General features: G+C 41.3%; 1 protein-coding gene and 1 long non-coding RNA gene across 11 annotated transcripts in view; both read right to left on the bottom strand.

The window, feature by feature from the left end:
* The window catches only part of LOC124255273 (ribonuclease Oy-like), a 52,543-nt gene extending 36,391 nt beyond the window's left edge, over positions 1–16,152 (bottom strand). For 2 of the 10 annotated variants that reach the window (XM_046689134.1, XM_046689139.1), the window contains exons 1-2: positions 12,800–12,966; positions 12,527–12,590 (exon numbers count right to left, since the gene is read on the bottom strand). In XM_046689134.1, coding sequence (XP_046545090.1) covers positions 12,527–12,590; positions 12,800–12,815 — 80 coding nt within the window. In that variant the 5' untranslated portion in view covers positions 12,816–12,966. Of the gene's footprint in view, positions 1–373; positions 587–1,744; positions 1,829–2,137; positions 2,187–2,937; positions 3,058–6,309; positions 6,378–6,656; positions 6,730–7,760; positions 7,817–8,784; positions 8,873–12,526; positions 12,591–12,799; positions 12,969–12,991; positions 13,091–14,395; positions 14,565–16,046 lie in introns of those variants that run through there. The other 8 variants (XM_046689143.1, XM_046689141.1, XM_046689140.1 and 5 more) reach the window with 8 other exon arrangements.
* Positions 1–18,027, bottom strand: part of LOC124255278 — a 99,185-nt gene that overhangs the window by 36,391 nt on the left and 44,767 nt on the right. The gene's annotated exons all lie outside the window — the stretch shown is intronic.

Here is an 18,027-nt window from a genome sequence, read left to right as displayed (position 1 = left end):
AATCGGCATAAAAACTCACGTGCAAGTATTTTTCAACTACCAAACAACACAAACACGAACACGAATAGATATGAACATTTAATTTGCATAACGAAGGTGTATGTAAAGCATGTCTGTCAGGGCTGTCAGGTTGCCATTGATGATAACGAGGTCGGTCTTGGTGTTCCCTGCAAATGTCACCCCAAACCGTCACACTCCCTCCCACCATGATGGTTCCGTTTCCTGAATGCAACAACGTGCCGTCCGCCCCCACGTCGAATCGGTAGACACGTCTTCGACCGTCAGTTCTGTTCATATGGAACCTACACCCGGACACATGCTTACTTGTATTGTTTATTTTCTTCATAGTTTAAACCTTATTGTGTTTCTTTCCGTACATTGTGTATAGTGGTGTATTCTCGTAATGCTTTCACTTCAGTTATTTTGAAACAAACAGCCTCTACTGAAAACAATGCATGTCGCTGATTGGGAAGATGTAGATTTGGTCGGCGGGCGTGCAGCAGCTTGTGGAATTGCTCGGCATTCTTGTCACGTTGAACGTTTTGGACAACGCCATGTGAATCTCCAACAACATAGTGCGACCCTGCAAGAGATAACGATATATATTTTGAAAATGCATTGGAAACGCGATAACGTTTGGAATACCTATTGTAAATATAGAAGACCTTATACTAAATACGATTATATCAGCGAAGATGCAGATTTTACTCATTTTGAATGATAACCTACATAGTAGAAAGTCTGTGACTAAGAGTGTACCATTTGCAAATGCTATTTTTTCTTGTTTTGGCATACAGAAAATCAGCTTGAAAATAAAAATTGCTATCCAAAATTAGAAAAGGCGTTATCCCAATTTAGTCTTACCCTCTACATTTAGAGTCAGTATAGGGATAACCTAAGGTGGCCTATCAGTTAAAGCGTTCGCTCGTCACGCCGAAGGTCCGGGTTCGATACCCCACATGGGAACAATGTGTGAAGCCCATTTCTGGTGTCCCCCGGCGTGATATTGCTGGAATATTGCTAAAATCGGCGTAAAATTCACTCACTCGTTACACGTGTACCAGTCCAAACATGGGTACAATATGTGATGCCCCCGCCGTTATATTGCTGGAATATCGCTAAAAGTGGCGTTAAACTAAACTCACTCATTAACAGAGTAACTAGTGTCATTATACATACAGAGATTAATGAGTCTGGATTGTCTGCCGAAACAGATTTCACTGGGCGCGAAAGGCATTGGTGATGACAGCTTATAGGAATGTACCACTGGTGATCACATTGGTGTTCACCGAAAGGCAGCGTATGTCCGGTCTTATCCCACTCTCAAAACAATGTGCACCCATAAAAGTACAAAATTTACGATTGAACAACTTGGTAAAACAAAACGAAGTTTACTCTGGTTACTTCTGTCTGGATAAAGCTGGAATACTACAGTACACCTTCATTATAACTGCTTGTAAATAGTGGTGGTGGGGTAGCCTTGTGGTTAAAGCGTCCGCTCGCAACGCAGAAGACCCGGGTTCGATACCCCACATGGGTACAATGTGTGAAGCCCATTTCCGGCGTACCTCGCCGTGATATTGCTAAAAGAGGCGTTAAACCACACTGTTTGTAAATGTTTCCTGATTTTTATGTGGTTCTCGAGATCAGATCTATGAGCAGTGCTCTGACGGACGATAGTCTCAGTTTCGACTTTTACGAACAATGGAATCTGTTTCGGCAGATAATTCTCTCAGTAACATACAGTTACTCTCTGCCTTGCACATATTATCTTCAGGGGAGTGTCCAACCGGAAGTACTCCATGAGAGCCTTTTGTATGGCATTGACCTGTAAAGTAGAACAAGCTATGAAGAACATCATGACTATGTTATTCTACTCTATAAACATGTACCACTGCCGTCGGAAACATTAATCTGCGATGCAATATTTTGATCTGAATAAGCGTAACTCCCAAAGGAGAGTGAGGGTCATGGTAAAGCACATGGTCGATAATGAACTACCCGCTCACGCTGAAGCACAGGGACGATATTGGTACACGTGCATGTCCATGTGAAGCAGACCACAGTTGCGAGATTGACTTAAAAACCTGCTTTGATTTAGTGGGAACGCGTTTAGAAGCAGAAGCAATTTACTCACGGAGTATGCCCTTGTACATGATGGAGTGATTCCAAAATTCTCAAGCGCCCTGTAAAAATACATATCATGCGTGAGATGAGGTGAAGTGTAAATTCCACACAGGCTTCTGTTTGTCTGTATGTCTGTGTGCTTTGGGTGTCTGTGTGCTTAAATCTGTACGCACTATCTGAGATACCATGTCGCACTTTACCATTGATTATCCGATATCCAAGCTCACACGCACGCACGCACGCGCACACACACACACGCACACACACTCCCACAGTATACAGAGTCAATCAGTTCGTGTGTTTTTCATCATTTTGTCGACCGCCAGGCTGAAGAACAACATCACCTCCCTTCCGGTAATATCGGCTAAGGCTGAAACTACCCGACCGGGGATTGCACTTAACCTTTCGTAAAACGCTCAACGAGGACACATACCAGTCCATCAGTCATTCGTTAGTCACTTCCTTTACTGTTGTGTGAAGCCCATTTCTGGTGTCCCCCGCCGTGCTATTGCTGGAATATTGCTAAAAGCGGCGTAAAAACATACTCACCCACTCACTCTTCACCATATTATTTCTTATTTTCTGTTGTCCAGTGAGTTAAAGTTAATCGTTGGAAATATGCCAACCGTATACTTATTGGCAAATGCCTAGTGAGCAGGTTTCAGACGCCAAGATCAAATATATGACTACTCACATCACAATACCAGAGGTCGGTGTAGTGAAAGTAAGCGATTACAAAGTCACATTTTACACTTAGTGTATCGGCGAGACAAAGCAATTAGGAATAGTGTTTAATGCAAAACAACTCACGTTTGGGGATTAAATGCAGTTACACTGTTGAGACTCAGAGCCTTTTGAAAGTACCGAAACTCATTGTTCGTGGCTTCCAGGCTTGCCGCGCATGTACCGTGGGCTGTCCATTCATGTTTCCTGAAACGTAGTGAATACACACGGTGCATGTACATTGTATGGGTGTACCGGAGTACAGATGGTCGGTCAGTACATGGAGTTAAGATGTGTCACAGCACCATAGGTCGGTCACTGTGGTAACTGAATAAATACTGCGTTTTATCATTGCATTGTATCTGTACAATTGATCGATGTGCAATGCTCTCGCAAATTATACAACCTATGAGAGCTGCATCGGAAACACACTAATGGTGACCCTATAACAAGCATGTGCAGACGTACATAGTACAATATTAAACGTACCACCAATGGTCTATAACAAGCAGGTGTTGACATACAGAGTACAATGTTAGACGTACCACCAATCGTCTATAAAAAGCACGTGTAGACGTAAAGAGTACAATGTTAGACGTACCACCAATGGTATATAACAAGCATGTGTTGACGTACAGAGTACAATATTAGACGTACCACCAATGGTCTATAACAATCAATTGTGTTGACATACAGAGTACAATGTTAGAGGTACCACCAATGGTCTATAACAAGCAAGTGTAGACGTACAGAGTACAATGTTAGACCTACCACCAATGGTCTATAACAAGCATGTGTAGACGTACAGAGTACAATGTTAGAGGTACCACCAATGGTCTATAACAAGCAGGTGTAGACATACAGAGTACAATGTTAGACGTACCACCAATGGTCTATAAAAAGCACGTGTAGACGTAAAGAGTACAATGTTAGACGTACCACCAATGGTATATAACAAGCATGTGTTGACGTACAGAGTACAATGTTAGACGTACCACCAATGGTCTATAACAATCAATTGTGTTGACATACAGAGTACAATGTTAGAGGTACCACCAATGGTCTATAACAAGCATGTGTAGACGTACAGAGTACAACGTTAGACGTACCACCAATGGTCTATAACAAGCATGTGTAGACGTACAGAGTACAATGTTAGAGGTACCACCAATGGTCTATAACAAGCAGGTGTTGACATACAGAGTACAATGTTACACGTACCACCAATGGTCTATAACAATCAGGTGTTGACATACAGAGTACAATGTTAGAGGTACCACCAATGGTCTATAACAAGCAGGTATTGACATACAGAGTACAATGTTAGACGTACCACCAATGGTCTATAAAAAGCACGTGTAGACGTACAGAGTACAATGTTAGACGTACCACCAATGGTATATAACAAGCATGTGTTGACGTACAGAGTACAATGTTAGACGCACCACCAATGGTCTATAACAGTCAGGTGTTGACATACAGAGTACAATGTTAGACGTACCACCAATGGTCTATAACAAGCATGTGTAGACGTACAGAGTACAGCGTTAGACCTACCACCAATGGTCTATAACAAGCATGTGTAGCCGTACAGAGGACAATGTTAGACGTGACACGAATGGTCTATAACACGCATGTGTTGACATACAGAGTACAATGTTAGAGGTACCACCAATGGTCTATAACAAGCATGTGTAGACGTACAGAGTACAATGTTAGACGTACCACCAATGGTCTATAGCAAGCATGTGTTGACATACAGAGTACAATGTTAGACGTACCATCAATGGTCTATAACTAGCATGTGTTGTCATACAGAGTACAATGTTAGACGTACCATCAATGGTCTATAACAAGCTTCTGTAGACGTGCAGACTACAGTGTTAGTGTACCACCAATGGACTATAACAAGCATGTGTTGACGTACAGAGTACAATGTTAGAGGTACCACCAATGGACTCTAACAAGCATGTGTTGTCATACAGAGTACAATGTTAGAGGTACCGCCAATGGACTGTAACAAGCATGTGTAGACGTACAGAGTACAATGTTAGAGGTACCACCAATAATCTACAACAAGCATCTGTAGACGTACAGAGTACAATGTTAGAGGTACCACCAATAATCTACAACAAGCATGTGTAGACGTACAGAGTACAATGTTAGAGGTACCACCAATGGACTACAACAAGTATGTGTAGACGTACAGAGTACAATGTTAGAGGTACCACCAATAATCTACAACAAGCATGTGTAGACGTACAGAGTACAATGTTAGACGTACCACCAATAATCTACAACAAGCATGTGTAGACGTACAGAGTACAATGTTAGAGATACCACCAATAATCTACAACAAGCATCTGTAGACGTACAGAGTACAATGTTAGAGGTACCACCAATAATCTACAACAAGCATGTGTTGACGCACGGAGTACAATGTTAGAGGTACCACCAATAATCTACAACAAGCATGTGTTGACGCACGGAGTACAATGTTAGAGGTACCACCAATAATCTACAACAAGCATGTGTTGACGCACGGAGTACAATGTTAGAGGTACCACCAATAATCTACAACAAGCATGTGTAGACGTACAGAGTACAATGTTAGAGGTACCACCAATGGACTACAACAAGCATGTGTAGACGTACAGAGTACAATGTTAGAGGTACCACCAATAATCTACAACAAGCATGTGTAGACGTACAGAGTACAATGTTAGACGTACCACCAATAATCTACAACAAGCATGTGTAGACGTACAGAGTACAATGTTAGAGATACCACCAATAATCTACAACAAGCATCTGTAGACGTACAGAGTACAATGTTAGAGGTACCACCAATAATCTACAACAAGCATGTGTTGACGCACGGAGTACAATGTTAGAGGTACCACCAATAATCTACAACAAGCATGTGTTGACGCACGGAGTACAATGTTAGAGGTACCACCAATAATCTACAACAAGCATGTGTTGACGCACGGAGTACAATGTTAGAGGTACCACCAATAATCTACAACAAGCATGTGTTGACGCACGGAGTACAATGTTAGAGGTACCACCAATAATCTACAACAAGCATGTGTTGACGCACGGAGTACAATGTTAGAGGTACCAGCAATGGTCTGTAACAAGCAGGTGTATACGTATAGAGTGCAATGTTAGACGTACCACCAATGGTCTGTAACAAGCAGGTGTAGACGTACAGAGTACAATGTTAGACGTACCATCTATGGTCTATAACAAGCATTATGTATGTACAATGTTCAACGTCAAATCAACTCCCTTTGTCCGGATATGAATCCAGATTAACTCATGACTGGCGTATTACAGGAGCATAGTAAGATCCTGTTTTCTTGAGTTGTTGCATATATGTAAAACGCTTCACGTTGTAATTAACATAGCATTGTCCTTTTTAACGCAAAATGTGTAAAAACAAGTATCACCAACCAGAGCCAGGTGAAGTTCGTGTCCTCAAACAGGTTTGGCCAGCTTGTCTCTAGTTGTTTTTGGAGAGGCTGAAATATTGAAGACGCAAAGTGTAAAGCACATAGAAGTAATTATTTTATTCACTTTGAAACATGTCACATTAGCTGGTATATCTATAGACTCCCAGAAGGGACATTGTCGCTTTGTCGCGTTGTCGCGTTGTCGCCCTCTCAAAAACAAGCAAAAAGAGGCAAAATTAACCAAAACGCGACATTTGTCGCATTGTCGCCCTTCTAGGATACCATATATATCTGATCAGGGAGCAGTTCAACAATAGCACACTGGGAAAATATATTATCACACCCTACCTTGATTTTGGTACAATTAAAATGCCAACTGCCGTTGCAGTTTTTGACTCTTGGTTCATCTATGTTTGTTGGCCTAAAACAGGATAAGAAAGAAGGCTGTTAATATTTTTAATTCATGTACATCTACTTCATAACTATCGTTAAATTAGTGACCCCTGAAACTCCGGGTTAGAATGTGTCTTCAGTAACCCATGCTTGTCGTAAGAGGCGACTAACCGGATCGGGAGGTCAGGCTCGCTGGCTTGGTTGACACATGGCATCGGTTCCCCATTGCGCAGATCGATGATCATGCTGTTGATCACTGAATTGTCTGGTCCAGATTCGATTATTTACAGACCAACGCCATATAGCTGGAATATTGCTGAGTGCGGCGTAAAACTAAACATACTCACTCACTCACGCTAAATTAGTAGTAAACATTTGTATTTCAAACTTTCAAACTGCGTCACATGATCATTATGGGTTTATTGAAGTCTGTCTGGGCTGTGTTAACGAATACCCTCCCTAAGGAGGAATGGACTATTCCCGTTTTCTTTAGTTGTATTCCAATACCTGCATGTATAAATATGTGTTTCCTTAATAAATATATTATTATAAATCATACTGAGTACGTGAGAAGAGATTGAAACCGCTTCTAGCAATATCCCAGGAACACGGCTGAAGGACTTCACATTTGTACCCGTGTGGGGAATCAACCCTAAGCTAGTGATACCCCGTAGTCCAAAACCATAACGAGCGAGAAAACATAGGCTGTGAGAGAATGTGTGAGATGGATTTTACGCGTGTTGGGCGTATTGAAATTGTAAATTGTACCCAAGACAGGTACGAACTCTCGGCGTGACGACAGAATGCTTTAACCTCTAGACTAACCACCAAGACTTCTATACCCCGATGTTATTATATAGAGAAACGAACTCGGGTCTTCAACATGACGCTTAAACCACCAGGCCACCTCACCTCCCTTTAGTCAACATGAACATGTTGTGCATTTGTAATCAGTTTAAACACAAATTGTGTTGGTTGGACTATTATTCAGCAATAAGTATTGGTTAACAAATAATTATGTGATGTGACAGTGTTTGGTGGGGAAGTTCAAGCACTTACCACAGGCCGTGCACCGTCCATGTTTTCACTGGTTTGGGAAGGCCTTTACACGTGTGCTGAAAAAATACATTGTGACACTTGAGGAGAGGTAGATCATGTCCCAACTCGATACAAATACACAGAGCACGTGCACCGTATTTCGGAGAAACCCCTAATAAACCTCGACCAATTATTCATGAACTCTACCTCTTGTCTGGAAGTGCAACCAGCTGGTTCAGCTATCAATTGGCGGTAATTGTTACTGATCCACCGTCAAGATATCACTTCACAATATGCGGTACTTTGTACGATAAGATTGTAATTAAAGTTAACACACCAATTCCCCCTGTTTGCATCGATAGTACGCTAAACTAATGACTTTCTCTAAAGTCACACTTACAAGTAACGCACCTGTCTCGATAATAATGAGTGAGTGGGTTTAGTTTTACGCCGCATTCAACAATATTCCAGCTACATGGCAGTGGTCTGTAAATAATTATGCTAACATTTGTATATTGCCGATATCCAGCCCAGCTGAGCTGCTGAAAGACGCTTTGTTTTTAATCGAGTCTGGATAAGACCATCCAGTGATCAACAGCATCAACATCAATCTGCGCAATTGGGATACCATGACATGTGCCAACCAATCCAGCGAGCCTGACCACCAGATCCCGTTAGGCGCTTCTTACTACAAGCATGGGTTACTGAAGATAAATTCTAACCCGGACCTTCACGGGTCCCGACAATAGAGAATTGTACAATAAGGCTGTATTTAGAATTAACTCATCAACTTCCCTTTGAGACTACTGATCACAAGTGATGATAGCGGGCCTGCCATAATGTCAGCAACCCAAAGCGATAGTGATGTATTTGGCTACGGGAGTAATTCCGTGCAGGTGTATCAATGAATGACAGCACAACCTAAATTCAATGTCTCACCAGTACTACCTACCATATATGACACATGTAAAAAGGCTGTTACTCTTGGGACCATATACACTCACAAATCAATATATAAAAGAATAAACAGTTACAGCAAACGTACGTTCATTTGTGATGCATCATTGCAAAGAGATGGTGGCCAATGTTGCGCAAAGACGAAATACGTCCAATTCTTGTCCCCACTGATGGCCCTGTAATGATACAAGCACGTAACTTATATACAGATACCTCTGGGTCACATTGACCTGGTAGTTTACTAATGATATGTAAGCATGTACCTTGTATACAGATACAACAAGGTCGTTTTGACCTAGTAGTCAAGCAATGATAGATAAGCATATACCTTGTATACAGATACCATTAGGTCACATTGACCTAGTCTTCTAGTACTGATATGTCAACATGTACCTTGTATACAGATACCACTGGATCACGTTGGCCCAGTAGTCAAGTAGTGATATGTAAACATGTACCTTCTGTACATATACCTCTGGGTCACTTTGACGTGATAGTGTAGTAATGATACAAATACGTACCTTGTATACAGATACCATTGGGTCACTTTGACCTAGTAGTCTAGTAATGATATGTTAACATGTACCTTCTATACAGATACCACTGGGTCATTTTGACCTGATAGTGTAGTAATGATACAAGCACGTACCTTGTATACAGATACCACTGGGTCACTTTGGCCTAGTAGTCTAGTAATTATATGTAAACATGTACCTTGTATACAGATACCACTGTGTCACATTGACCTGGTAGTAATGATAGACAAGCATGTACCTTGTATACAGATACCACTGGGTCACATTGACCTAGTAGTCTAGTAATGATATACAAGCATGCTACTTGCATACAGATACCACTGGTACACTTTGACCTGGTAGTCTAGTAATGATATGTAAACATGTACCGTGTGTACGGATACCACTGGTACACTTTGACCTGGTAGTCTAGTAATGATATATAAACATGTACCTTGTATACAGATAGCATTGGGTCGTTTTGACCTAGTAGTTCAGTAATGATGTATAAGCATGTATATAGCATATACTCAGAAATCTGCCGTGATCAGTCATTGTGATACGATCCAATACCATGGTGGTTCCATCCCTAATACTACCAGGACTCACTAGGACACAGGGGCTTGTAACGCTAAGAACGGACAGTATATACCTTGACGGCAGTTTTTACAGTGCTAAGACCCCGTTAGTGACAGTATATACCTTGATGGCAGTTTTGTAGTGCTAAGATCCCATTAGTGACAGTATATACCTCGAAGGCAGTTTTTATAGTGCTAAGATCCCATTAGTGACAGTATATACCTCGATGGCAGTTTTTGTAGTGCTAAGATCCCATTAGTGACAGTATATACCTCGAAGGCAGTTATTGTAGTGCTAAGATCCCATTAGTGATAGTATATACCTCGATGGCAGTTTTTATAGTGCTAAGATCCCATTAGTGACAGTTTCTACCTTGATGGCACTTTTTGTAGTGCTAAGATCCCATTAGTGACAGTATATACCTTGATGGCAATTTTTGCAGTGCTAAGATCCCATTAGTGACAGTATATACGTTGATGGCAGTTTTTGTTGTGCTAAGATCCCGTTAGTGACAGTATATACCTTGATGGCAGGTTTTACAGTGCTAAGATCCCATTAGTGTCAGTATATACCTTGATGGCAGTTTTTGTTGTGCTAAGATCCCGTTAGTGACAGTATATACCTTGATGGCAGTTTTTACAGTGCTAAGATCCTGTTAGTGTCAGTATATACCTTGATGGCAGTTTTTACAGTGCTAAGATCCCGTTATTGACAGTATATACCTTGATGGCAGTTTTTATAGTGCTAAGACTCCGTTATTGACAGTATATACCATGATGGCAGTTTTTGTGCTAAGATCCCGTTATTGACAGTATATACCTTGATGGCGAGTTTTACAGTGCTATGGCACTATATACCTTTGATGGCAGTTTTGTAGTGCTAAGACCCCGTTAGTGACAGTATATACCTTGATGGCAGTATTTTAGCGCTACAAGCCCCTGTGCACCAGGACGTGTTCAAACTGGACTCCTTCGGTCATGAAGGTCGAGCGTGAACAATTGAAGATGTGACATTATCCCCCTGATGACGTTGCTAACACCACTGAGGCCTTTGATTTATTTTTCGCATGGCTGCTGTAAGTGGTGGAATGACATGTGAACGTTGTGCACACAAATGCCATCTCTGCGCACAATTCACCTCCGTCTGGGCATGTCCTCTTACCCCCAGCTGCCTGTTGCAGCCGGTCCTCTATCTGAGTGGCAGCTTGTACCGAGATCTTAAAGCCATCGTTCTGTCCAATCTGAACTGGGCTAGAAATATCTAGGGAGACGTGCAGTATCATGTGTTAGTTGAGCACCGACCACAATGTGCTGATGACAGACTGTTGCAGAGTTTGGGCAACAGTATTCTCAAGTGCAACCACCTGCAACATGTATATCGAACGTATACGTCCAGTACGTTGCAAACGTTGATCAATGCTGTTGCTTCATTCAGTATAAGGGCCAGTGGTTAAGCGTTCGCCAGCCACCCTGAAGACCAAGGTTCGATTCCCCACGTATGTAAAATGTGTGAAGCCTGTATCTGGTGTCCCACGGGGGTAAAATGTGTGAAGCCCATTTCTGGTGTCTCCTGCCGTACTATTGCTGGAATATTGCTAAAAGCGGCGTAAAAACATTCTCATTCACCTTCCTGATAAAACGATCTTGAGTGTTTCGTCTGAAGGAAACAAATTGTCAAATTCCAAAATCAATTACTGAGTGAAAGTGATACTGGTGACTGCGGCATTCCGTCAACTGCACGAGCTGTCCCAGGTCACTAGCTGTCAGGATGTTATGTTTGGAAGCTTGTTTTCATTGGAAATGTTTTGGCCGCATAAATTATTTTTCATTACCAGACATTGGTGTATGTTCTGTTAGTCTCACATAAAAAGAAAATATCCCCTACTCTGTTTGCACAGCATATATTGTAGCCATGCGATAGTTCAAGCGATAGCAATATATCATGTTTAGTTACTATACAATGCACAAGGAAATCGCTTTGACCTGAGGAAATGTCAACTTATACATCCGAGTATGAGTAAGTACGTGGACCAGTATAAATATATACCACATCTTTGCACGGATTTCCTCTATAGACGTAGTCGCATCTGTTCAATTGGTATGAATTTAGTAACACTCACGAAGACATGTTTGGTACTGACACACCTAGAAATCTATACAGACAATTGTTTAATTTGTTTAATTTTCATTAACACACGTGCACAATAATTTGTGCAAACATAATATATTCCTTGCAACTTTAATTAAAACTGCTTTGTCCTTGACTTTGTGGAAGGAAATGCGTTATGAAAGGTTGTATGGTTACATATTCAGATGAAAACAGCCAACTACTATACCTATTTTTATTTCATATAACTTCTATGTAACATTTAGACGCCAGCCTCGTTTTGATACAAGTCTCAGACATCCCATGAACAGTTAGTGACAGATGTACATGTTCTTGTGGCTGTACACACGGACCCGTTCACATCAAATGCCTTAAAGAAGCAGAGGGGTGAGTTTCCTCCCTTAGGCATGTCAGGAAACAATGATCATAGGTTCGAATCCTGTTGTGTCAGGACCATAACCCTGCTCGTGGGTGTCACCAAAGTCTAAGACCTGCATCGGGTTTTCCTGAACATTAAGCTCACATGCCGTGATGTAACCGAATTAGTGTTCAAAGTGGCGTTAAAACCTCACCCACTCACTCACTCACTCACTCACTCATCATCCGAAATTACCAAAAAAGGACACTCACGTGTTCATCAAGGCAAGAAATAGGACGATGACAACTCCCCGAACAGGCATTTTGTTCAGCTCAACTGAAAATAACAGTTCGCTCTATAACATTGATCACATAACATTTTGTCATTATCATATTCAACTTTGATAGTGAGATTTTGGTGCAGACTGAATGTGACTTGGATGTTCGTGCGTTAAGACAGTTCCCTGATATAATAATGTGCTCGAACACTTTAATCTAGATTGCAGGTTGACATAACGAGGGGTGGATTAGTTCAGTAGTAGTTACTCTGTTGGCTGCCCATCCCCTTTAATCCAGGGAATAACACTGAAGCCCAAGACACTTATGCAAGTTGACATAGCTTAAAGGCCTGATTTGTGGATATCCGAGTGAGTATCTAATGCAAGTTTACAGTAACTCTCGATGGTACTCTCCCGCATCACGTGACTGAAACACCGGCATAAACACGAGATAACTCACGAGGTATGTTTGAGCAGGATATTGTAACCTTGTGCCAGGATTACTTCCGTATGGCTTCAGTTCAGAACATAAATTCAGTATCCTGGTTCGGCTTCTTTCCTTTGCGATTAGATAAAAATAACACGAATATGTATACGTTGCATATTACGGAAAATGTTTGGGGCGGTAGGGTAGCCTAGTGTTCAAAGCTTTCTCTCGTCACGCTTGGATACAATGTGTGAAGCCCATTTCTGGTGTCCCCCGCCGTGATGTTACAGGAATATTGCTAAAAACAAACTCCCTCACTCACTTTTAACATGTTTCCAATTACTCATTGTTTCCAAATATCGTGGTAAAGCCAGTGAATTCAAGTGGGTGAGTGAGTGAGTGAGTGAGTGAGTTTGGTTTAGCGCTACTCTGAACAGCAATTCAGTGAGTGACCATCCATTTGATGTCTATGTGGGGGTAGGAACATTACCCAAATTAATATTTTGTTGAGAAATACGTCCCAAATCAAAAGTTTGTTGGCAGTGGTGAAAAATGTCATTTCAATTCAGTGTTCAATATATGTATTTTCGTAAAATCAAATTACTGATACTAATGATTGATTTTTGGCACATATGAACACATATGTATGTCTTGAGTTCATAAAAAGGAAGAGTTATTTACTCAAATGCAAGACATGCCCAAGAACACATGTTGTTGCAAACAACATGTAAACACATGACGGAAATGCACTTGCATATTCTCAAGAGTCAGTGTGAAAATCCCACCAGTCTTTAGACGGCAGATTAGACATATAAAACAAATCATTTTCAACCATGTAACAAACCAGGGCCTAGATTTCGAAATTCTCTTAGAGCTAAGATAGTCGTAAGTGCCATACATTAACATTAACTTACGACTATCTTAGCTTTAAGAGAGCTTCGAAAATCTAGGCCCAGGTTACAAACATGACTTCCGTATATATTAATAGGTACAAAATGTTTTATGAAAAAATATAGACGCGTAATAACATTTTTGATTTTATGCAGTAAAAATGCATACATTGTCTAAGGATGTTTAACAGATAAACAGTTTATTGGGTATTGATTTGGAATAGATTTAACAAATACTGGGAAAACGAGCAGGCATATCCTACAAAAGACAATGAACTACGTATATAACTTTGGCAGTGATGTACGCTGGTGTTACGAAGGGAACATGTCGTAACGAACACGTCGTAACAAACTCCTATTTCTTAATGGACCAACAGGGAACTGATGAGCCGGCGTGGTGATTTACGATTTACTTCCTCGCTCCTCCATATAGCAAGCCATGAGTTCGGTATTGGTTCTCAATTAATATTACAATAGTTTTCATACCACGACAAAAACGCTGATGTTACCCAGTTCGTTAAGATCAAAAGTGTTCAACCCATCCTACCTTGCTGCTTGACGGGTGTGCTACCGGGCTTGCTTCACGGGTGTGCTGCTGGACTTACTTGCTGGACCACGTGCTGCATATGAAAACGCCTTGGCAGTTCCGTCATCCCTCCACTACTTACTTCCGCTATCAGTTGAATTCATATGTAAATGGGTTGTCCCTCTGAAGACTATCAACACAGAAGTGTTTCGTCGTCAGCAGCTACCATATCATCATTTTAAAAACTGTTATTCTTGTCATGCCGACTGTGTTAAGTCGTATTATATTATCAGAATACCCAATTTCACCTTTTGAGTGGTGGCGTTTCTGTAATACTTATCGTCATCACTATTTGCACACTGTAGGAGCGGTGAACGGCAGGAAAAAAATCATGGCATGGAAGTGAACGACCTATCACGCGAGAGGATGAACCGGTTTTATTTTTTAGGTGGAGGAAAATTGTCAATATCTATATTTGTATAGGCCACATTGTCCCCAAACTTCATGCTGTAAAATAGAAGACACATGCGCGTAATCATACCAAATATCTTTTCATTCTGTCATTATACAAGCCCATGAGCCTGCAGAACAATGTCTAGCTTCGGCTACGTTTCCGTAAAGATGCATAAACATATCAAAGTTTAAGGTATCATTGCAGTATAAACGAAAAACAAATTACACCAACATTAAGAGTAATTATCGAACTATCTTTGTGCCAAATTTGAATGCTTAATTTTGTACCGTTTTCGAGCTTTCGTCCTCGAAAGACCAACACCATCAAATTGTTAGTGAACGATTTACGAACCCAGACAATTGATACTTGGGCATTTTATAACCTCTGGACCAGGCAATCCAATGATCAACAGCATGAACATCGATCTAAACAACTGGAATAGGATGACATGTGTCAACCAAGTCATCGAGCCTGACCACCCAATCCCGTTAGTCGCTTTTTACGACAAGCATGGGTTGCTGAAGATCTTCCCGAGTGACGCGCTATTAACCCAAACTAACCGCCCAACCTCACCACCCGAACCATGTCATCTTTTCTTACGACCAGTAGCAGGTCGACGTGATCAATACTATCCCAGAAAATCCTTGGGTTATTCCTATCTGAAATAATCAGCGAACTATATGGCGGTAGTTTTCAACAAATCTTAGGAGGCTGACATGATCTTCAGCGGCTGATGGCCAAAATTGGAGCGAACATCAAAAAATATATACTGGGAAAAGTATTCTGAGGAACATTAAAAATTCAGCCATATCTGTTAAATGAGAAAGGTTACAAAACGCGATCGGCAAACCCTTTAACAGGGTGCACATTGCACACGTTTAGTAAGTATGGTTTTACGCCGCTTTTAGTAAAATTCAAGCACTATCACGGCGGAGGACACCAGAAATGGGCTTCACACATTGTACCCATGTGGGGAATCGAACCCAGGTCTTTGACGTGACGTCAATGGAACAGGAAATTGTATCGTTCCAGTATTTCGACAAATAGGGAATGGGGGACATTTTACTTGTCCATACACCCGTGTCACCAGTCAAGATTTCAATCCAATCCTTTCAAAATTATTGATACAAAGATTTAAGATGTCAACGAATACCACAGGAGTTCCCATACCACGGGACAAGCCTGATGTTACCCAGTTCTTCTTTCACCCAGTCCTACCTTGCTGCTGGACAGGTCTGTGGTCCAGTGAGGTCCAGTGAGGTCCAGACTTGCAACTGTCAGGTGAAGTCAGATGAAGTGCCTATCACAACTCTGATAATTGATCATTTGTAGTCTCAATTTCCTCTACTAAACTTCCTCTTCGATAATAATCATTTCCTTACGATATCTGTCAACAATAACTGTTTGCTCGGCAGCAATTCTGAGTAAGATATATCTGTAACCGATGTGTGTCCTGCTTTGATATTTATATGCAACTGACCGGATACGATCGCGTACTACTTTACAGAATGCGTAATATAACCTCTTCAGTCGTGTATGTTTTTTGGGTTTTTTTGTTTTTATTTTCACCCCTAAATGAAACATATATATTGGTGGATGTTGCTTTATGCTCCTATTCCACACAGACCACGAATCCCACAAATCGCCACGAATTGACACATTTGAAGATTCGTAGTTGAATCGTAATCATTTCGTGAAGTTCTTAACTAATTCGCAATATAGTCGTAGTCAGTTCTTGCCTTTCTTCAGCAATCGGGAATTCGTGTCAAAAGTTTTGAACTGTTCAAAATTTTGGCCACGAACTCCCGATCTAAAATAATCGTAGTTCATTCGTAACAAATTCGTATTCATCGTAAACGAATCGTAATCGAATCGTAGGTATTTTTAACTCATTCGTAGATTACTCAATTCGTGGCCTGACAATGAATCGGCTACGAATCTGTCACGAATCCCTCAAGTACACGCCGAAGCAGGTACGAAGCAAGTAAGAACTAGTAAGAAAATCAGCTACGAATGCCGGCAAATTGGGTATATAAGGAGTTTAACATTGACTTCAGGTCATTAGCTGCTGACGATTGTGCCACGTATCCATAATCAGCAAGAATATACTTAGATAAGTATTTCTGTCTTTCAGTTTTATATAATACCAATAAAACTTGAAAAAGATATGAAAAAAAGTTCAAACTTTGTTTTTTGTTTGCGTTTCCTTTACCACTGCTCGGTCCGAACAGAAATTTTGAGAAATGGATTGGGGCAATGTGAAGATTGAAAAAAATACATTCATGGCAGAAAGCAGAAATTCTACCATAGTGTTCTAAGGAGCTGTTGTGCCGGGAGTCGGTAGAGCGGTACAAGCCTCTTGGGCTTCTTGATTTAATAAACGGAACATTTTATTAGCGCTAACGAATATTAATAAACACTATGAACACAAATAGTAAAACATTTTAACATGAAATATCAACAGTTATCATTTAGTTAACATTCACTGCTATCTTTCTTGGCCTCCAGGCAACAGGGATGTTGTTGTGGTCCTCATCCTCCCGGTCCACATCTGCATTTCTAATGACAGGGAACCTGATCCTCAATAAGTTGTGGAGTTTGACTCCTGTCTCCACCAGTAACCACACCACATCAGGTCCTTGTTCCAGGGTGCCCAGGAAGCATCTAAATTTGTTGGCCAGAATTCCGAAACCATTCTCCACCACACGTCTGCCCCTGGATAATCTGTTGTCAAGGCCCCTCCTGCTATATGGTTTCATGAGGAAAGTCCTCAGTGGAAAAGCATCATCCCCGAGGATGTTGTAGGGTGTGTCTCTGTCATCATTGGGCAGGAGATCGCTGTCAGGGAAGTTTATGGTGTTGCCATCAATGCACCCTTTCAGTTCTGAAGCACCAAACAGCTGTGCGTCGGATTGGTGACCTTCTCACCTTCACCAGTGTCTATCCAGATAAACTTATAGTCCGCATCCAGCAGGGCCATCAGCACCACGGAGAAGAAGCCTTTGTAGCTGAAGAACACACTGCCTGAGTTGTGTGGTTTCCTGGTGGCTATGTGCTTGCCATCCAAGTCACCCAGGGCATGAGGAACTGGGACTGCTCGGCAATGACCTTCCAGTCCTCCTGGGTCATTAGTAGTGGCATGAGGTCATCCTTCAGCTCTTGTATGATGGCCTGCACAGTCCATACCACTGTGCGATAC

Source organism: Haliotis rubra, unplaced genomic scaffold (assembly GCF_003918875.1).
Source record: "Haliotis rubra isolate DU_JTF1 unplaced genomic scaffold, ASM391887v1 Scf6, whole genome shotgun sequence".
Lineage (NCBI taxonomy): Eukaryota > Metazoa > Mollusca > Gastropoda > Lepetellida > Haliotidae > Haliotis > Haliotis rubra.
The sequence above is the reverse complement of the archived record's forward strand: the minus strand, read 5'-3'. Positions and strand labels throughout refer to the sequence as shown.